The following is a 22,936-nucleotide window of genomic DNA, read 5'->3' as shown; positions in this document are numbered from 1 at the left end:
TTTGAAGGTCAGTGTAGAAAGTCCTTGGGAGTTAGTAATGTTTTCTGTGTTCTAAAATTGCAGGGATTGAAATTCAACAAAGATTTAGAAATAATGGTTATCCCCCTGCGGAGAATGACACCTGGGTATATAAGGTTGCTGCAGGTATGAAAATTCCAACTCTTTTTCTGCTCTTAATTAGTTTGTTGAAATGTTTTTCCTGCTCAGATGGATTTTTGTTTCAAATTTTTGCCTGACCAACCCAAGGGAGCCCTGGCTTCTGTTTGGTTAACATTCATAAAAACTCAAAGAGGTCTTAATTAAGCTTCTGCTGGAAAGTAAATGAATTACGATAATTCTTGATAATTGGTATCATGTTGGAATACCAAGTGCAGGGTACTTAAAAGAAACTTGTGTTTCTGCAGTGCTTCTCTATCGCTTTTGATTGTGTGTTTGGGGCAGTAGGATAACATTAATAGGAATGAGAATGGTGGGGTTCTGAAGACCTTGTAATAAGTTCTCGGTAAAACAGTTCAACCAACTTCTATGATTATGACTGCAGAATCACAGAAAGGTTTGGCTTGGAATTAAAACCATCTAGTTCCAACCCCTCCCTACCATGGGCAGGGACACCTCCCACAAGATCAGATTGTCCAAAGCCCCATCCAACCTGGCCCTGAACACCTCCAGTAATAGAGTATCCACAGCTTCTCTGGGCAGCCTGTGCCAGTGCCTCACCAACTCAGAGTGAAGAATTTCTTCCTTATGTATAAGGACATAAGGATGATAAAGAAGCCGCCAATAGTATTGATCTGCCCAGGGTGGTGTTGGCTCAGTGTACCTGGAAATGTTCAAGGAACATTAAGCCTTTGCTGAAGTAGCCACACTGTTAACTACAGTGGAGCACTGAGCTCTGATTATTTAAGCTCACACAGAATCTGGAAGTGAATCTTAGGTTCCTTGAAATGGGAACTTTGTGAATCATTTCAGTGGTGCCACACTTTCCATCTGCTGATTGCAAAGGAAAGCTTAAAGAATGAAGGTTTTGTGCAAGAAATGCCACAACTAGAAAGATGCACAGTATGTTTTAATTCACATTGTCAATATATGTAAGAAATTGTTTTGCTTTATAGAGAATCCATGCAATTGTGTTTCATCTTGGTGTATCATATACTTCCATTAGGCAATTAATTTCTTATTGTTACTCTGAGAATTGATAAATAATGAACTATTTATCTTTACTTTGATTGGCGTTACCTGCTGCTTTCTTACACTTAAAGAGTTTGTGTTAAAGCTTGTCTGTTTGGTCCAGTGCTACCTATGGAGCTAATGAAAGATGTTACTGACCCCTTTTAGCTTTACTTTCCTGGATTTACAACTACCATTCTAGAGAGCATCATTGAAATTAGGAGTTTTTCTGTTGAAATCAGCAGAATCAGCATAATAACTTGCTCTGTTTTCCCTATAGACTCAAGCTGCAGGAAAGATAGTTATCAACTCATCGGATGTACTGCTGCAACGGGCAGCCTTGCTCCTGGGCACGCTTGGGATCAGTCTCTCCAGCTACAGTACACACCAGCTGGCTCAACAGAAGAGACTTTCTGTGACCCTTTAAGCTGTGCTGAGATGTGACCTGAGAAGTAAATGCTTGTGTCAGTAATGCTGATGAGTAGCTTTTCTGTCTCCATTGCTGGTGTGGAGGTAATGAGACACGTTACAGCCTCGATTTCTACATGCAGAGTTAAAAAAGATGAAAGAATACAGACTTCTCCAGGGAAGAAAAAAGTATCATGACTAATGGAAGTCAGATTTCCAGGAACTTGTAAATACAGTGGATCTCGGTGGTCTCATGAGGTCCCTTCCAACCCCTGCAGTTCTATGATTCCTTGATTTTGTTTGTTATCCAGTGTATACATAAAGAGACATCCAAATGTATATGATACAGTTTAAATCAGAGTAGATGTAAGCAGATGGATGAGGGTGCCATGCTTGTTTGGCATCACCTTGCTCCTGCTTTAGCAAATTGACTCCTATACGAAGACTGGTTTTGAAAAGGAAAGTCAGAAACAATACATTCCTCATGATAAGAGTCAAACCAGATAAAGAGAATCTTTCATAGGCTGTTTGTATGTTTATGTCTAACTAGAAATACACGTCTGTGTGAGTTACAGGAATTGTGCACTCTAACCATTAACACTGAATCTTAAACTTTTCAATGCCTTTTGTATAGAAATGTGTGTGCGTTGTAGCACATGCTGGTTTCTTTGTGCAGCAGCAGAGATGGCTGAAGGCTCTGCCATCACTACATTGCTGGAAAGGAACCGTGACAGCAGTCCAGATGACTTTGTAATCCTGTACAGAAACCCTCTACTCTAGAAAGGATCAGTAAAAATTTTGGGCTGAGTCTTGTTTTAGAGCTAAACATCTGATTGTATTCCTCTGCAGAAACCCTCACTGCAAAATATGCATGCTGATTAAAATAGAGATTAACCTTCCTTTCTTTTCCCGTTTTCTTGTTCTTCTTACTCAATATAATAGCTTATTCAGCAATGTTCTTTTACTGTTGGTTAGTATTTGTCCAACGCTCTGTGTAAACATGGTTTTGTAGACTCTTCCATGCATATGTTACTGTTTGAAATCCTTTGTTCTCACTTAATAAATGCAAATATATTTTTTTCAGTGTTTAAATTTGTTTCTTCTGTCAACAGTGTTTGTATTCAACCACTAAGGGGCATCCTTCACAGCTGAATGTTCTGAAGTCCTCAGATTGTTGAGCGCAACATGACAAACCACACATGGAATCAAGTTGAAGTTCTTACCTGTCCTTTTCAGAGCTGTTCTGGCTCCTATATCCTATTGTCACCCCCTCCAAGAGATGTGTCTTTCTCCTACCACTGTGGTTAAATTGAAGAAGATTAGAAATGGATATTTTTCTACAGTTTACTAAGACGCAAACTATCTCCATCTTCTATAGCCTTCTGTTTATATTCAACATTAAAAGTCACGTAATGGAATATTCCATCCTCTGCCTCTCCCTACAAGAAATTATTTTACAAAAGACTGTTTTGACAAAAATAAGTGACGTATCTGGAAAGTGTTTAATCACGTTTAGTGAAGATAGTAATGGGACACCTTCCTCCCATATGAGATCTGTATGGCTTTTTAATCAGAGCACATGATCTTTGTGAGCTGTTTTTATCAACCCTCTTCCTGCTCCCATGCAAGGTGAATACAAAATCAGTAGCTGTTATCAGTTCTGTTACTATGCTAATATGAACTATTCTGTTAGGTAAAAGCTAAGTATAATAGCATGATGCAATTTTTAAATATAATCACAGTATAATTTTCAGAAGATATACTAGAACAAAATAAAAGAATTGATAACTTGACCAGGGCTGCGTTCTCATTTTACTGCATCATGAAAATGGAGCTGATGAGAACCATGTACTTTTACCATGAGAACTGCTTTGAATAGTTTTGGAGATCTTATTTGAGACTGATTAAAATGACAGACAGAAGAACAACCCTGGCAATAGATGAATTGGACCATGGAGGAGTCAGAAAGATGGGGACTCGGGAGCCTCAGGGACGTGCAGGAAGGTGTAATGGGAATTAGTTACAAAATGAATACGTTTATGCTTGATGATGGAGATTTAGATCTAGACTAAAAAACATCTTTGGGTGAAAAGTTTGGTCTCCATCCAGCAGTGCTTTCCTCTTGAGATGTTTTCCTTGGCAGAACTGGCACAGTCCTGTGGATTCCTGGTCCTACAGGAGGTTCAAGATATGAATGTCAGAGCTGCGCATCTGCTTCAGGAAGGGATCTAAACTCAGAATTTTGATAAACAAAAGCTGCTTTCCTTCTAATTGCATATTCACTAAGAACTCCCCCTTTCCCATTGTACCACCTTTAGTTTTTGGACCCTACCTTTGTTTGCCACTCTTACAGGCACCTGATTTCAGCTGTGGAATCCCATATGAGGCACAGCTCCTAAAAGCTGGCCAGGACACCACTTTGCCAAACGGAGGTATTTAATCTCTTCCTTTATCTACCCCAAAAAGCATTTACATTTTAAACACGCTAGTACTTCTGTTTATATGGATTTTACTTCAAAAACTGTTGGCAAGTCCTCAGCAATTGAAAGCTGATGAAGTCTGGTGAGCTTGGGGAGGATAATGCTGCTTACTCAGTTTTGTGAAGCTTTTAAGAAACACCAGCAGTGAATTTCCTTTGGCACGTAAGTTGTTATGTTTGTGAAATTATGCTTCAGGAAATACTTCTTACTTTTCCTAGCTTGTAAAAATATTGTAACAGAATATTGAAACAGAACTTGCTTGTTTAAGCAAGTAAATTTTAGACCTTCTTCAGAAATACCGTTTAAAAGCAATTTCATAAAATGCATTTTTCTAGTTTTACCTCAAAAATTGGACAAATATCTGTTAATATCTCCTGATGCCAAAAATTTAAACTAAACAAATCCATTTCTCTCAGCAGTAGCCTCTCTACTTTGAATTATGTCTTGATACATCAGGCTAATTACTTCATCCTTTGAGTCCTAGGGGATTTTGTAACTGCTGGGTTTGTACGTCCACCTCCTGAAGTCAGCTGAAGTGAAAGTATCAAGCTATCAGAAAGTCAAACGTGTTTGGTATTCTGTTCAAATAGATGTAGCATAGACTGGAAAGGTTTTTAGAGAAATGGCGTTGCTGATATAGATGAGGGAGCATTTGAGCTTGAACTTTTGTGCTAATAAAGCCCATTACAGTCACTTGCAATGGCATGTTTTATGAAAAACTTTCACACACGTATACTCAGTTGTCCAAAGCAGAATTTCTGTCTTCTTCACAGCAGCCCAGCACAACTACTCAAGGTAACACTCCACTAAGAAGCAGAGTATAAAATGCATGCAGCGCCTCTGATGCCTTTTCACAGATCTTCTGGAAATTGTGTTTCTGCATCAAAGTTCCCACTCTAAAGCATTTTTATCTATAAAGCTAATCTCTAGCTTTGTGGAGCTGCAGACTGTGAGTTTCCAGATACGCCACAGACCAAGAAATTGAGTACCTACCAACCAGCCGTCGCTTGGTCACTTATTACACTACGATTATGTGATTGTGACTCTGAGCCTTTAATCCGCATATCAAAGAAAGGATGAAACCAAACCCAGAGTTCTTCTATCCCTGAATTATGTACACATCTGTTTATACAGTAGCTGTGCCACAGTCTGAAGCAGCCCGTCTCTGGTATGGGCTGTTTCCTATCCTACAGCCGCCCTGAAGTTTTCTGTGGGGCAGAATGGGCTCCTAGATAAAGAGCCTCAGCCCCAGCCCTCGCTGAAGCTGCTGGTGGCTCACTGCTGTTCTGGCAGGGATGTGGCACGGACCGGGGGGAGGCATCTTACTGACAAACCCTTCATTTTGTACCCTGTGATGATGTTCGTGCAAGACAGATGGATTTTTGGCACAACTGTGATGGTAATCCTTTTAAATGGCATCCTTTTAAGTATGTTCTGTGCCTATATCACCTTTTCAATTACTAATTATACTTCCCACCGATGATAAAGCAACCAAACAAGAAGGTTACTAATGCTTATCTTTGCCTTTTCCCCTTAGTTATGAGTAGCCAATGACAACGTAAAATAAATCTTGTCTTTCATATGACTTTCTTGTTACTGCTCTACAAAGATAGCAATTTAATAAGGTAGCTTAGGTAGTTTAATCAAACGATAGATTAATATGATTCCTGGAGCTGTGTTCACTTCAGGTTTTAACTGAGCATGTAATCATGAGCTACGGTGTGGCACTGACTTTTAATCAGAGTTCCTCTGTTTTTGCAGCAAGTGTTTGTACATACAAATATCGTCCAAAAAGACCTAGAAATAGCTGCTTCTCCACCTCCATAGCAACATTTCTGTGAATGACCACTTAAATGCTCCACACCTTCTCCAAATCTTGTAGGAACTTCATATAACCCTCAGCACCCCACTGATAAAATGTAAGTGAAAAGTTTGCTGCAGGGTGGTTAAAGGATGGCAGACTGAGTGGGGGTTTGAATTAACTCCCAGTACTTGCTTCCATACGTTTCCACTCAGAAATTGTGGGTGGGATTTATCTCCATTTACAAGTGGAATCCAATTAGCTCTCTCTGCATACAGTGAAGACAGGTCTGGGAGCGACCTCCAGCCTGTGGCCTGGCAGCTGCTTGGAGGGACTTCGGGAGGAGATGAAGGTGTGTGGATGGTTTCTTTACACATGCAGGAACTTCCTGTAAGGGGGCTGTTTCCTTTTTCTGTAATTTTCCTGGCTGGGGAAAAGGGGTGTATCTCGTTGCTGTGATTTAAACCAGAGTAGGGAAGAAATACCAATGGAAAGTAACCCTGCTGCTGATAAATATCTTGAATCTTTGAAAAACATAGCAAATAACAAACTGGTTTGTCCTTCGCTGTGTGTTCTTCAGTAATGAATTACTGGGACTTGAAACTCTCAGCCCAAAAGGGATGATGGCACACGAAGTCGATGTGCATAAAAGCTTGAACAGAATCATCACTGCCTGGGAATAACTCAAGCAATGTGTGGCTCTCCTGTCATAACTGAGCCATATTTCTTTTTAAAAAGCAAGCTTCGTCCCAAGGAAAAAAAAAGTATGTGTAGGACTGTGCTCTGCGCTCAGCAGCACCGTGATAGGTCCTGTCTGTAGATGGAGAAAGAAAGGGTATAGGGACAGCACAGAAGCCTTGGTTTACCCTCAGGCTACAGGAGGAGGTGAGTGATAAGGTGCAGGGAGGGATGCCATGAGCCCTGCACCTCATCACTGAGTGCAATGCAGTCTCCTTCTGAGTCTTGGTGTTTGTCACGCAGCTCTGCCGATGTTTCTTTCATCGGTAACTCAGGGTCCCTCTCTCATCCACTTGCTGGGTTATAACCTATTCATTAGCCCTGGCATTCACCTAAGGGGTTATTTGTAAGGTTTCATCCCCTGCTGGAATTAGACTGTGAATTTGATAATGTTTGTATTAAGTGGAGGAACTGTAAAAACACCGGCAGTGTTGGCTGTGAAAAGATACCTGCAGTGGCTTTTTTTTCCCCTCTGTGGTCATTTTTTTTTTCAATAAAAAAAAACAGTTCTACTCTTTGTATTCATGTCCCTGCATCTCTTCTGTCTTTTCTTTGCCAAGCAGAAAGGCACCACAGCCTCAGATGACCTCATCCTGCAGAACAGTACGCAATGGAAGGATGGGCATAACTTCATAAGAGCAAGAGGAGTAAAACATCCTCCACCCAGAGGAGAGGAGGTGAAAATCTGATCCCCCAGGCTATGCAGTGAGCCCAGAATCCATCAGAGCCTAGAGCAGATTCAGTGAGCCAGTGCTCTGCAGCCATTTAGCAAAGCTGGGGCTCATTTAAGCTCTATGTACCTTCAGCTGTGTTTTAACTCTGCAACTATCTCAGTACAAGTTTGCATCAAAAGGGCAAGGGAAATGAATGTAAACCAACCAGCTTATACTGGGTCATAAACAAGTTGCTGGGGTTTTGTGTGTGTGTGTGTTTTTTCTTTCTCTTGAATCATACAGGCTGACTTATGCTTTATAACTGCTCTCCCACACTAAAGCAAAATTATTTCTAGCACATTAAAAAAACCCAGAGTATTCTTAAGGATATTGACACTGAAGTAGGATTCCTAAGCATTTCCGTCGGTTTTCTACATAGCCAGCACCAAAAATCAGCACTCTGCAGAGCAGCTCACTCCCTTTGGGTGCCCAGAATAGGAGGCTCTCCCTCCCCTCTTTGCTGACTGCAGACATGGACATTTCACTTGGACTGGGCACCTTGCTTTTAGAAAGCCCGTGGAAGCTGAGATGAATTGTCTCTATCTCTACAGAAACAGCAGCCAATAAGAGCCATTTCACATCGAAGACACAGAGATATGGAGACGGTCAGTTAGCAGATTTGGAGGCATGGTTGCCAGGACCTGCATAAGGCTTTCAAAGAGAGAGCAGCTCAGCTGCAGAAAGCAGAGACTGGGTACAGACCAGAGGCACCTGGAGCAGTGCTGAATAAGAGTAAGCTTACACTGGAGATGTAAATACTGAGCAAGCTCTTTCTATTCAAAGCCAGCACCTGGCTGCAGCAGAGTGCAGCAAAGTGGAAGCAATGATGTGCAGTGCCCTCATGCTGTCTTCCCTCCTTTCTCCTGCAGAAACTGGAAGGAGCACAGGGTTTTTCCTTGAATAACAAGTCTGTGAGTGTGAACTGCAGGGAAAGAACCCCCATAGCAGTGGGGTTGTGGTGCTGCTGCTGTCAAGAGTTGTGAGGCTGCAGGTGCCTGAAGTGCTGGGTGCAGCCCAGTGCCACTACAGCTGAGACCAGGCTTGGGACATGAGGCTCAGGCAGCAGCAGAGCCCTGCTGCTGCAGCAGCACACCGATGCTTTGTGCTGTGCCACCTGTCCTACACCACCAGGAGGGCTGACTGAGGCTCTGGGCACTCGTTTCGCCCGAGTCAGAGATGCCCCTTTGGTGAGAAATAATGGTCATCATCCTGAGACGCCCAGCACCACACAATGCACATAAAGCAGGGCTGAAAGCAGGGCTGTGTGTACCTCTGTAGTTCAGCAGAAAAGAAATATTATTATGTCAATACCTATACGATAGTATTCTTTCTGTAAACACAATGTTTGGTATAAAATGTTGCTGGTTATTTTATTCTTTACTTCCAGGGACTACTGAGAAGTTCTCAATAAATAATAATTTTCATTTACTTTCAACGAGGGCATCTATAAGTAATTGTGTAATATTGCTGAGGTTGAATTATCTGCAGACCCACGCTGCACTGTAAATAAAGTGCTGTGTGTGCTCTGTGCTGCATGAGCCGAGGTGGTGCCAAGAACCCGAAATCATCCGCTATGCTGAAAGAGAGAGCAGAGAGAGCCGTGGAGCTCTGTGCAGGGTGCAGGGCAGCAGCTGCCCTGTCCTGCCCTCACGCCTCTGCCCAGCACCTCCAGGCAGAGCACCAGAGAGCCTTGGTCTTTGGGGCACCTACAAAGACAGGTTGAGGGAGTTGGGCTTGCTCAGTCTGGAGAAAAGAAGGCTTTGGGGAGACCCCATTGCAGCCTTCCGGTACTTGAAGGGAGCTTGTAAGCAGGAGGGGGACTGACTTTTTATACAGCCTGATAATGACAGGATAAGGGGGAATGGCTTTAAACTAAAAAAGGAGAAACTTGGGTTAGATGCTAGCAAGAAATTCTTTCCACAAAGGGCAGAGAGGCCCTGGCACAAGCTGACCAGAGAAGCAGTGGGTGCTCCATCCCTAAAAGCATTCAAGGCCAGGATAGATGGGGCCCTGGGCAGCTTGATAAGATGGGTGGAAACACTGCCCATGGCAGAGGAGTTTGGAACTAGATGGTGTTTCTGATCCCTTTAAACCCAGGCCATTCAATGATTCTGTGATTTGCTGGGGAGATATGAGCTGCTGCCATAGGTAGAGATACAGCAGTGAAATTAACGGTCTCTGTCTAAAAAAATGATAATAATCTTGGATAGAAATGATGGCCCCCTGGGTGCTTGAGGTCCTCCTGAGAGAAGTTACAAGCCTGCCAAGATCTTAAGTCATCTGGCTCTGCATCCATCTGCAACTGACTCAGCGGTCTTCCCTTCCTCCAGCTGCATAAGTAGCTTGTTAAGTGTCTTAAAGCCAGGGATGATATCAGTCCTTAATGAATGACTGTTTACTACTGCTGTTGCAATTGCTCCTAGAGGCCCCCAGGATGTCCCCATTGTGTTCCGCATGTACAAATGAGCTAAACATACTATCCTCAATGGCTTTCCATGCAAATAAGCAAGATGCAAAGTTTGACAGGTCGCCCTGACAACCTGTTACTGGTAGTAAAAATGCAAAGGGGAGCAACGGAGTGTTTTTTCTCCCTTATTTGCCACTAGCTCCTAATAAGGAGTGGGAAGAACATCAATTTCCTTGCACAGTGAGAACAAGGCAATAACTGAATCACTCAGACCATCAACCTTGCTGAAAATGTCTGTGCCATACTGCATAATGCCAAAAGGGAGTTATGCCAATGTCTCAGATGCTCTGTACATACCAAGTCTGAAACTGTACTCTTAGTTGTGATATCTAATTATCATAATCAGTATATGTATTTTTTAAGTAATATTTTAAACAGAGGACCCATTTGCTTTCATTACCTGAGAGGTGCTGCTGCTGGAGAGCATTATTATTATTATTCACTTAATAATTATGCTACTGCCATGTGGACCTGAGGAAATTCATACTGGAGTACTTTAGGATCTGGCTGAAGCACTTGGAGCCATTAGTGATTAGTGATTGCATCTGAAGTGCATGAAGGATGGGTGAGTTCCCAGAAGACTGAAATAGGGTAAAAATCCCAAAAAGCCCAGGGTCAGTCTGCAACTCAACAGCACTCAACACACACTCAGCAGTGCTTAACAGATAATCAGAGCTGTCTGCAAACCTACAGAAAATTAAGATAATCAAAAGCTGCTAACTTGTTTACCAGGAATAAATCATGTGGAACCAACCCCATTTCCTTAGACAAGCTAACAAGCAAGTGGGCAAGCACCGTGCTATATGGCATATTAGTATGAGTAAGACGGTCACAAAAGATTCTCACAAGCAAGCTGGGGAAATGCACTCTTAAATGAGTTGCTGTAATGAGATCTTGTCTAAGAAGTACAAGGAATGAACGGTTTTCTTTGAGTGTCTGGGAAGAAAAGTACAGAATGGGTTGCTGCACGCTGCTGTGAACGGGGGCTGACTGATATTTTTACTAATGACTCATATTACAAAAGTGGGTATGCATAAAACATCAACCCAGGAAGGACAGCAAGTGCCTAAGGCTGAAGCAGAATTCTCAATGATCTAAAATCTGGAAAGTAATCTCAAATTGGCAGTGCAGTTCAAAAAAAAGTGCAAAAAGCTTGAGGCCTGGGTAAAAACATCAGCTGTACAAACACAGGATGAGGAGGAACACAAGACTGATACGGTGAGTCACAGCACAAGTCACCCTGTCACAGCAGGGGTGGGAGGCATCTGAGGGACATCCCAAGCAGGGTTGACACCAAGTTGTGTCTTGTTTGTTCACCTGCCCTATACACCGTGTTACAGCACCCTAGCAAAGCTAATGCTGCCCTGCTTGATGATGTTTTAGCAGACTCATAAAAGAGTTCCATATGCTGTGCTACTTCTGTATAAATCTGGTTTGGATAGGAGGTTCAACAAGCCTGGAAGTGGCCAACACAACAACCAACACTTCATTCCAGAGGGTGGTCAAAAAGAAGATGCCACCTAACATTCAAGCAGGGACTGAGCAATCTCAGAGCTTTTCTTCCAGCAATTTGATGTACGTGGCTGCATTGCCAAGAGCTTCCAAGGGTTGTGCCTGGTACAAGGGCAGAACTAGAAATCATCATCTCCGTTTTAAGTTTATTCAGTAAAACAAGTTTCAGCACAGATGATCTCTTGCTGTTCTGCCCACTCTTCCTAGGAAGAAGTCCATAGTATTAAGGGGAAAAAAAGCGTGGTTTAGATAGTAAAGGCACTGAAGTCAAATTCAGGTGGCTTGCTTTAGTTATCACAAAGCTTGACCTCACTGAAATGAGCAGCACCACATCAGGTGGGTGCCACAGCTCAGAATCACAAAGTTACAGACTGGCTGAGGCTGGCAGGGCCATCAGCCCAACACTGCTCCAGCAGGGACACCCAGGGCAGGGTGCCCAGCACCACATCCAGGAGGCTTTTGAGGATCTCCAAGGAGGAAACTCCACAACTTCTGGGCAGCCTGCACCGGTGCTGCAGCACTTACACAGAAGTGCTTCCCAGTGTTGAGACAGCACCTTCTGTTCCCCATTCCTGATAAGGGCAGAAGGAAAGAAGAAATTCTGCAGAAGGCCTGCAGGACACCAGCCCTGGCAAGAGGAGCTACTCCAAAATACCAGTTTGAAATCAGAGCCCTCTTCAGTGCTATAGTCCCAGCAGGCCAGTGGTCAAAGCTCCTGTTCCAGGGTAGGGGTACAAAGTGGCACCAGGAGCTCTGCTGGCAGCCTCGTGACATGCCCTCTGCAGTAGGGATGGGGAGGAGACCAGTTTCTGCTGTAGAAGAGAGGGGTAGAGGGGATACTGGTGAGCAGGAGAACAGTAGTCTAACAGCCAGAGTATGAAACCTTCATGCCACAGCTCTCCTAGTGCTCTGCTTGCTCCCAAAACAAATGTGATTAAACACAGAATCAGACTGACTGAACTTCCATATAAGTAACCCGGTATGTTTCATTAGTTCTTCATCCCATTATAAACTCTGAGACAGAACCACAGTCCTGTCTGTGCTCTGTTTGCAAATGGTAAACAACCACAGTCATCTCCAGAGGAAAAAAAACGTCTCAAGTGAATCACATCAAGAATACAGTAGGTCAGGTGGCCCCTTTACAGGAAGAAAGATAGATAAGATAGAAAGATAAACTCCCCTCTATCCTCACCTTCCCTTTCCAGGACAGGGCCACTGGAGCACAATGGTTGGACAGCTCAGGATGGACATCTGGCCTCACCAGCCACAACTGCACATCCACAGGGCAAAGCCTTCCTGAGGCTCACTGTGGGACTCCACTTTGCACTCATGACCATTAGACATAGTTTAGGTCCAGCCTTGGGCCGGAGCCCAGTTTCAGTTCCCAGTTCTAGAGTGTGAATTTTTAGTATTTTATCCACTTTATGCCCTGTTTCTAACTTTTGACTTTTTAAATATACACAACCGTTCTTGTTACTGTCATTGTTGTGCATGGCCCAATTCATTACTCCAGTGATGGTGGTTTTTTAATATCAATATTATGTCACCCAAATAATAGCTCATATGCCCAAGGTAAAGTCAAGTCATGAGAATGCAGAAATTTATGTTAATTTTTAGTAACAGCTTTTATTTCACACACTACTGATTCAGACACAAAATATTGTTGTGGATTTCCTTTCTAGCTCTGATCTGCTCACGTAGCACTACTGTGGGTGAAGACCAAGAGAGAAGAGGAAAGATATTTCTTTAAGAAATGTAGGATGAAAACACTCGGTGAAAAATTACATACCTGTGGTAACCTCTTGTTGATATCTAGCTCTTTGCTCAGCCAGCTCGAGGACAGCTCAAAGAATAGTTAGGAAGAACTTTACTGACAGAGCACTGCAACAAACTGCCCAGCCATGTTGTGGAATCTCCTTCTCTGGAGATATCCGAGATCCATCTGGACACCTACCTGTGTGACCTATTGTAGGATACCTCCTTTAGCAGGTTTAGGAGGGTTGGATTTGATGGTCTCCAAAAGTCCCAACCTCTGCAAATCTGAGATGCTGTGAACTTGGGCAAACACCAGACTCAAACTGCTTTTAGCAATGGCCTGAAATGTTGGCTACCTTTTGCAGTTGGAGGACTTTAAATTTAAACATTCAATCTCATAACAGGCATAATTTCATTGCAGTTGCACAAATCAACAGCCTTTCCCTGCTGGAGATGAAGATGTCCATGTAAGCTCCCTCTGAGCTGTTGATCAATGTGGGACTTTCCCACCCTGCAGCAGCCCCACAGCTGGCAGCACGTCAGGAATGCAGCAGGTCCAGGGTTTGCACACCCTTAGGACTCACAGCAAATGGATCTCGTTTGATTCGCCGTACATCATTTTTCTGTGCCTGCTGAGACTACTCCATAAAAACGATGTACATGTTTCATTTTAAGTAATCTCTGATGCCTCGTAGACTTGCTCTTTGAAATAACTGTATCTGAATATCCATTACTGCAAGGTATCTGGGCAAATTTCCAGATGAGATCCTTAAAGCATGCCTGTAACATGGACACGTCCATAAACCAAACTATGCAAAGTCTTGTGTTTACAAATGAAGAAGATAGAATTTTTTTTTAATTTTAATTTTGTTGGATGCCCAATTATTTTTGCCAAACCAGGAAACTTTCCTAAGACAGGAACAAGTAAAGATGCAGCCAACCACTTGCATCTGTGCTTAAAAGATAAAGAAAGAAGCAGAAGGGAATGGAGTTTTGAAAAGGAAAACAAATCAATCCCTAGCCCCAGCTGCTGATTATTCTAAGTAGCGTGAAAATTGTAATGTTAGCAAGTTTAATTTTTCCTCTTTCCAGCAAGTGATATTTTCTTCTTTGGGAGTCTGTGAGCACAGACCTGGGTGTGACTTCTGTTTACCAGATGAGTGTATAACAAGGTTGATTGGTTTAAACAAATGGATCATCCTTCCCATCACTGCCAAAAGACCCAAAAGACCACCTAGCCCCATGGAACACCATGCTGGGAATAAGGAACTCTGTCACTTTGAAAGAACTCTAAATATCTGCAAAGGAGCCAGAAGATGCAAACCGGATGCAAAAGCTGCTGGGTGAGGTTCTTTCTGCTGTGCTGTGGTCACCCACTCTGGTTTAATTCACAGCAGTTCCTTCAGCCTGCTAACACATTTGTAAAGAGCATGCAGTGAAATACGCAGTTATTGCTCAGTAGGAAATGTTCAGGGACTAAATGCAGGCGATGGGCTGTTTGAACTGCAATACATGGAAACAGAAATGAGAGGGCTAGAGGTGTGGCAGGCAACTTTTAAAATACCATCCATATACAAATGCTATAGATGAAAGCCTGTTTACAATCATAGAACTGTTTAGACTGGAAAACACCCTGAGGATCAGATCCAACCACAGTACTCCATATAGTGATTGCAAGAGGGGATTTCTGGGGTGGATTTTCACTCAAAGCTCTTCAATATACAAAGAAAGGCGGATTGGTTTTCCTTTTTCCTTCACTCTGAGCCCTCAATCCAATTATGGACGTATGCATTGTGTATATTTATCTCAGTTCTGATCTAAGTGGGTGCACATACACTTATGCCACCAGTGTGTTTCTTCAATTGCAGCTGTTTTTTCTAATAGCTCAAGTACTTCCCTGTACAATGCCCTCAATGGAAACACGAGTCTCAAATACGCTCTGTGTTGAAACAGCCCATGAACTAAGAAAAGGCAACTTGAAATAAGGTAAGAAGCCTCAGACTGTGCATTGGGGCAGCATGTCTCTGTTCTCCCTGAGAGGAGGCATTAAAAGCAGTCCTGTCATAAAGACACCCTGCAGGTAGCCTGCAGGAACAGTGGTCCCCGTGAAGACTCACCTGTACTTCTTGGTGCAGAAGGTACAAGGGGTTGTGGTGTCACTGCCAGCAGGACCAGCTGCCACTGCCTCTCATGCACACTGATGCAACCCACTGAGCTGCTCAGCAGATCCTGTTACTGGGCCAGCTTCACACTCCTCAGTATCCAGACTATGAAGTGGTATACTGAGTCATGTATATCATTATCTACTTAACAGTATGCCTTGGGTAACGGGGGGTTCTCTGTAATTAATCTACGAGCAGATGAGAGCTTGCTCTTTAGGGTGTGTTTCTGGCAAAGTGCTACTTGTGAATTGTGGCTCCATGAAACGTGTTAAGTTTTGAGGGTGCTGAAATACATCTCTCTGATGGAGACAGAGCTGACTGACAGTGCAGAATCTGAAGTGGGAGGCAGTTCAGCTCACAGAACAAATGCTACCAGGTATCTCAAAACATCCTGGTCTCAAATAGCTCCAGCATTGCTAATCAAAAATTCAGATTTTACTCACATTGATTCAACTCCACTGCGTTCGGTAGCACTCAGCACTGTTACCAGAGGAAATGATGTGACAAGGCAATTCTTTAAAATCAAAATTGATTTAATTTTTTTCCCTTGCTTGCATTCCATCCTTTCCGTTCAGTCTTGCCTTTGAACTTCATTTGCCTGCCTCCTCAGTCATGCTGGTGCAACAGCTCACAGCACTGCATTTGATTCCTAATAGTAAGAGGTGTTGGTGTTATAACAGGTATTCTTAACTATGAATTATTTTACTCTTCAAATCTTGCCTTGGGCTCAGGTAGAGAACAACAGCTTCCACTCACTGACTTTGTGAGAGCTGGACTGAGAGTGGAAAGCTTCTTTTCCCATTTTCTGTTACCACCTGACTTGGTCTACCAACAGGATGGCTTCTGACTACTGAGTGTTATGGCTGTACTTAGAGAAGCTAAGAAGAGGGAACAATTTCTATTATTCTAAATTACTAGCTGTAGTGCATTGGCCTCTGAGACAACACTCCACAGACAGCAGGGAAGGTCTGCTGCTGCAGATGGTACTTGTGTTACCTTTGTTGGGAATGGATTAGGATCTAAATTCATGCAAAAATACATCACCAAAAAAATTGTGCTTAACTCCTGAATTCTCCAGACTGACTTTATTATTACTATTATAGAGTTGTTTCTGAAAGATCAACAAAGAAGAAAATAGGATATGTGTAGTAACATATTTTGTACATAGCTAATGCCTTTCCCTCGCAAGATAACAAATTTTCAAAGTAATTCCCAAAGAAAAAACAAAAATATAAGGATGCCTGTCAACTTCAGTGAATGAACTAGAAATTCTGTCATAAAAGTTAACTGAAAGCAGTTCTGTGGAAAGCCAGAGAAGAAAATTTGAAAAATATATATTTATGTATGACTGGTCTGATCAGATAAGTGTCAGTGTGGTTGGAAAATGGGAAATCAATCATTGCTGTTGGTTGTCTGTACAACATTTTTGCCTGAGCTGAGTCACCCAAAGCTATTACTCAAAATTCCAATCTCAAGGCTCCACAACCACCACATTACTTTTTGTGTAATAATTATTAGCTTTTATTATTATTATTTTTTTTTGCCTAGAGATTTCTGAGTATTTTGTTTCAGCAAGAAGCGAATACAGTGATAAGCATTACTTTGAAAGTACCAAAAAACCGCATTCTGCTCAAGAAATACTTCACAAGCTCTTTAGGTAAATGGCTCTTCAAATGTTTTTCCTAAGGTAGCTTCAGGGTTCTGTTGTGAGACATGCATTATATCCTCCCCAGGACATAAATTTCATCACTCCCAGGGAAACCTCCACCCAGTCATTGTTCCCACTAAAGGAATCATCTTCATACAATATTTTTGTCCAAGCTATTTCCTGGGAATCAAATGTGATCCCTAAAAAAAAAAAAAAAAAAAAAAAAAAAAAAAAAAAAAAAAAAAAAAAGTGTCTGGACAAAAGTGTTGTAGCAGGAATATCCCTCTCTGGCAGAGTAACATTAAGAGACGTTCTACACAGAGCTCTTATCACCACCAAAGTAGATGTTATCTGTGAAAAACAGTATTAAAATGAAGAAAAGCAAAAGCTGGATACCACAATCTCATTTCCCAATTTGAAGTTTTCTAAGAGCTGTGGAAGGGGACACTGGGGAACCTCTGCTTTAAAATCAGAGTCTTTGAGCTCCCATCACAGTGCTAGAGGAATCAGGACTGTTTATAAGTTGCTATTTAATGTTTTGGAAATAGTCTCTCACTAATCTGTGATATTTTTTGTTTTTCACTTCTTGTCTCAGGTTAATCTGGATATTCAGTACCTACCTCTAGACATACAGGTGAAATAAGTCACTGACAGGTCTCCTTTCATTATCTTTAAATCCAACCAACAATAAGGAAAAACTCTTCCATGTGTATCCTCCTCACCAGCTATTTCACCTACAGTAAATAGCACTCCTGTAAAAAGTAACCGAAGTGAAGATAGCAACTTGCACCTTTCTTTCACTCAGGGCTTTACAAACAGTTCACCCTTCCTTAAGGCACTGCTATGATGGAGCCACTGTGCACCAACTGAGCCAGAGAAGTTACAGGTCATCAAGCCCATGTGTTCCAAGATCACAGGTTTTTTAATTCTCCTGCCAGTCACCAACCATGTCGTTGCTGTCAATCCAACAGGTCTTATGTACACAAAGAGAAGTACTCAGTTCACACCCTTGCATTATATATATGTTACTATATTCATACGATCATATATTGAACTCAAAATGGAAGACTTTTCTTGCTAATATTGTCTAAAAGGCATTCCAACTGCCATGCGATGAAGACTTGGAGCTACCAAGGAGTGCCAACAAAAATCCGGTCTCCCAAAGTCATATTGAAATCCTGCTACATTTTGATGCACAGCTCCTTTAAAGTAGTAACCAGAAATGGTAAAGGCATTTTGTGGGGTGGTGCGGCAAAAAGAACCGTGAGCCCATGACAGCCCATGACAAAGGTACGGGGGAGGCACACTCAGATGAAGTCTGAGCTGCTGCTTTATGAAGGGAAACAGGAAAAAACAGCAGAGCAGAAAGCCTAAAGAAATTGAAGTCAGAACAGGAATTAGAATGTGACCCTGAGAAGAGCAAATAAAAGCTTTTCATTGGCACCCTGGCAGGGAAAGAAGCTGGGAAGCCTGAGCACAGGTGTTTGCTCCATTCTCGCTGTCAACAGGAAAACGGTCACCTGATTCAACCATAAATTTATCTTCATATGCAGTAAAAAAATCTTCCAAAAATATGAATTTTCTTGAATTAACTAGTTCAGGAAAGAGAGGATACCATTGGGAGGACCCCATGCAAAGTATGATCTGTTGTGCTGTGGCTGTGGTGCTCAGTTCCTGGATGAAATGTATTTTCAATAGGTCTAGAAGAAAAAGAAAAACAAAACAAAACACTACAATACCAAGATGATAAAGACAAGGGAAAACTTGAAAGAGAGCAATAATGTGGTTTCAGCTCAGATGGTAGAAGATTTAAGAGGAAGGAGAAGAAAGCTACAGGAGAACAATCTTTTCCTCAACCTGCTGGCCATATTTCTTTTGATGCATCCCAGGACACAGCTGGCTTTCTGAACTGCAAGCACACATTACCAGCTCACATCATGATTTTTACCAGGCAGAAGAAGAGGAACAAGGATGCAAGAAAGAAGGAGAACTGGGGAAACCAAGAGCTACTTCCAATATTCCCTATTCAGACACATGACCTTCCTAAAATGGCCCTGGAAAACGTCCCCTCTCTTCTTGAGATTTCTATTCCAGCAAGTTTGAGGAGAAGCATGCCATTCCCACAGTTAGCTAGAAGATAATAGACTTCCCATCTTCTTCTCTCTAGACAAGTCCCCTCTGCTCAGTCCCTGCCCCCAGCCCCTCTCAGTCAAGAGAGCAGGTTACCAAAGATGCTATTTAAAGTGTCCTGGCTGACTCCTATTCACTCTGATGAAGATGTCAATCCCAGAAGGAGGACATCCAACAGCTCTTGGGCCACAGAGTAAGTTCAAAATGCAGAATGGAGAAAGTAGATAGGAAGAAAGAATATGCTGGACAAAAAATAACCTCGTCATCTGACGCAGCTGCACACGGTTTCTAAATATGAATACAAATGTTAACTTAATTATCCTGATTACTTAGCATAAGATTATTAGTTGTTTATTTCCCTTGTTCCACTCTGATTGGAATCTTAATTAAATTCAGCTGTTGAATAACTTGTTCCTATTGTTTCATCAAGCCTTAGAGTATGATGATGCTCTCAGGATTATGGAACTGGAAGTACAATATCCTGTAAACTTATGATGAGTTAGCTATAGCACAGCAGCTGCTAATCTGGACAGTTTTACTCCATGATAAGTATGATGTTGTTTCACTTTAAGGAGAGAGCAAGCAAGCAATCTAGAATTATCTTGTATTTCCCTTTGGGTTCAAGAAATGTCTTTGGGCAATTACTGTAAAGCAGCTGAATGAAAGTAGCACGTTAATCACTGATGTGTTGATGTCCTCGTTTATGTTAGTGTTTATAAGGGCTAGTTCCCTTGAGGATAACAGGTGATATCTGTCTTTTGGCAGCATGCTTTGACTTGAAGGGAGGCATTTGTACCTTATTGCCTTAAAGAAAACTGTCGTTGTTGCCTCAGGGTAGGCTTTGTTCTTTTTGGGTTGTGAACTAGAAACCCCTAAAATTTTAAGGAGGGCTTCCAATGAGAGCACTTGGGATGAGGGATGTGTGCTGCCCATGTGACCTTTGGAGACTTCCCCTCCTTAAAAATTGAGTATGTTTTAGATTAATTAAATGCTGTGACTATCACAAGCACTTACAGATTATTTCCAAATACATCTCTTCCTTATGCTACCCCTTGAGACCATAATCTTGCTCTTCTAAACTCCTTGATGTTTTTTATTTCCGGCATACTGATGTGAACAGCTGTGCTACAATTAAATAACCAAGATCTTGTATTTGGGATTAGCTCCAAATACTGTTCTACCTAAATTAATTTCTGCTTAAGTCTTCCTTTGGCCTGCACTCTGATGTTTTGGTTGTGGCACTCCATAAGGAAGTTACCCTTTCTGGAGGATAATTTGTTAAAATATCTGCAAACACATATCTGCATAAAATCCAAGAAAATTTTAAGATTGGGACACAACACGGCATATTTGATATGTGAAAATTCCCCAGGTCAAATCTGTACTGAAAGGCCAAGGCTGAAATCCTCTTCCAGTCAGAGGAAGAAGTCAGAAGTTTCACCTTGCTATAAAATATTTGGGGGAAGATTTCTGTTGTTGCTTTCCCCTGGGCCACCACTAGGCTGCCTACTGGAAGACCACCAGCCCTGCAGAAGACCTGGCACTCCTTTTGAAGCGCAGTTCAGCAGAGAGTGCTGAAGCAATGTGCAAGTTGGATTAGAGAAGCTATGTTAACTGGGGTCATCCCTATCTGTAAGGAGCTGTTAGGTTAAGACTGCCTTTGGGAAGAATGAAGGTCAGTGAAAAGATGTAGTCTTGAGATACTGTCCCAGCAGTATGAGAAAGTTGCTTTAAGACAGTCTCTGCTGGGACCTCTTTTTGAACAAAACTGTAGTGTCCCTGGATATTTCATACTACCAATGAAGTAGGTATGCTGAAGCAGTGAATTATTGGTCTGAAGATGGAAGACTTAAGAGAATACTTGAATTGTCTGTCAGTAGACTTGTCATCACTGATGACTTGTGGTGATAGGAAAGCAGATTCTATCTATATTTCTGTCCATTATGCTGTGGCCTTTTGAACTAATAGCAGGAGAATATGAAAAATAGGTACTGTCTTCCCTGACTGAATGGCAGACTGAAGATGTTTTGATCTGAATACATATAAATTCCTCTTAATATGGAATTCTGTATAAAAGCCTAGGCTGCTTTGCAATCTAGTGTAACATGAAACAAATTAAACTTGTTGCTCAGGGCTCAAGAACTTGGAATAAATGATCATATCTCTCTGAGATCAGTTTCTTACAGCTGGAAACGATTGAGGAATGTTTACTTATTCCAGAAATTTTGATCATGGTATGAACTGGTGAAGACAGTGAAAAGTTTGATGACCTGCACGGAACTGATAAAATGCATATGTTTTCATATGTGTTTAATTGACAACACATCACAGCACATATTGGTCCTGTCTTGCTCATGGTGGAGCCAGCTCAGGAAGGGTGTGTAGGGTACAATCAGGGGCAAGAGCTATCCTTAATCTGCAAATTATCTAGGAAAAGTAGAGTTCTTGTCCTTATGGGGCTGCCTGCTTGGCACACAGGAGATCCAGTGTGTTAAGCAGAGACATGAAAGTACTGTGAGCTTGCTACAACCAGTAGAGACTTCCCTTGGCCATCTGCTGGGTAATATGGAAGTGAGAAAAAACCAGTCTTATGAATCAAAAGCTACAAACTAATAAACAAGCCTTCTGAATCCAATTTATGCTACAGTAAGAGACTAAATATTTTTTTTTAACTGAAGATGGGAAGTATCAGGTAGTGAAGTTTCCTCTTCCTTATATTTCAAGTGGATCTTCCTTACAGACCCCATGCCATCTTGGGGGCAGTAGGAAAGCTCTTCTTCACTGTCATTTCATACTGTAATACTACATACAGTGGTTTTTTAGCAGATAAAGCTGCTAATTATTTTTATGACTAACTATACACTATCTTATTTTTTCTTTTTTTTCTTTTTTTGGAGAAGTTGAGTGATTGCAAGATTGAATCACTTGAGTGGTTGATACTGCTGGGTACTGCATGCAAAAATTAGTTATGCTCCTCAGATAACAGCCCTATACAATTTTTGATCAGCAAGATGTTTCCAACTTGCAGAAAAACTGCTCATTTGAGGCTTGCAGTATTGCTGCTTTATCTTCACCAACAACAGGAACACTGACATATGTTAACATTGGGATCTTCTCCATAGATAATACCTCTTCCATTCTGGCAGTTCTTTCACATTTTATTGTCAGTGGAGCATTATAAATGCAAGAAATAATCTGTGAAGCTGATTACAGCATCCAGGTTTTAGCAAAGTAATAAACATTTGAAAGCAACTTGTAAACTTCTGTAGCTTCACGCCTGAGTTCTCTCCTTTATTATTTATATTGATTGGAACGTGTGTGAATCAAACAGAAACATAAATGTCAGACATTCAGCAGTGTGAACACAAAGTAATTCTGAAAATCAGTAAAAGGAGAGCTTAAGACATGCAATAAGTTAGCAGAAATTGAAGTGGGTCTCCCTATTTCCTCTCTTCGATATTTTGTCCTGATTTCACCATGAAGTAAAATGCAAAAATAAAATAAAAAAATGCAGTAAAATGAAGGACTGTGCTATTTCCTTCCTGTTTATTGGAAAGGGATGTGCATGGATGCAGAAAGTTTCACGTAGGAATGAGGAGGAAAGAAAGCAGAGTAGGAATGTGGGAAATGAGAATTAGCAAAATGTAATTAGATTTGGGAATATGGAAAATGAAAGCTTCTGTATGCTAATACTTGTTCCAGTGATTACTTTAGGATTTACTGTGTATTTACTCCTCTTAAAACTCATCCTCTGTTCTTCATTACATTTCAGTAATAACAATCCAGCCATCATTACTACTTGAAGTTACAGTTATGTATTCATAATAATGAGCGTTCCCTTGTTTTGGAGTATGTTCAAGCAGCTGATCCATTTCGAAGCTGAAAAACAGTAACTACCAGAAGCTATTTAACCCACTGAAACTCAATAAGCTTACAACTAGTAATTAACCTCAGC

The 22,936-nt window shown here is 41.6% G+C and overlaps 1 protein-coding gene across 5 annotated transcripts in view; it reads left to right on the top strand.

Moving 5' to 3' along the window:
• Positions 1-22,936, top strand: part of ERICH1 (glutamate rich 1) — a 163,734-nt gene that overhangs the window by 92,873 nt on the left and 47,925 nt on the right. For 3 of the 5 annotated variants that reach the window (XR_007375342.1, XR_007375341.1, XR_007375340.1), the window contains one exon: positions 64-144. The exons of 1 other annotated variant lie outside the window; for it this stretch is intronic. Coding sequence is in view for 1 of the 4 variants with exons in the window: in XM_048936909.1 (XP_048792866.1) it covers positions 64-144; positions 1,448-1,611 (245 nt within the window). In the remaining 3 variants the exon portion in view is untranslated. Of the gene's footprint in view, positions 1-63; positions 145-1,447; positions 3,009-22,936 lie in introns of those variants that run through there. One more of the 5 variants, XM_048936909.1, reaches the window with a different exon arrangement.

This window comes from Lagopus muta, chromosome 2, assembly GCF_023343835.1.
Source record: "Lagopus muta isolate bLagMut1 chromosome 2, bLagMut1 primary, whole genome shotgun sequence".
NCBI lineage: Eukaryota > Metazoa > Chordata > Aves > Galliformes > Phasianidae > Lagopus > Lagopus muta.
This window is presented reverse-complemented; position numbering and strand designations above follow the sequence as displayed.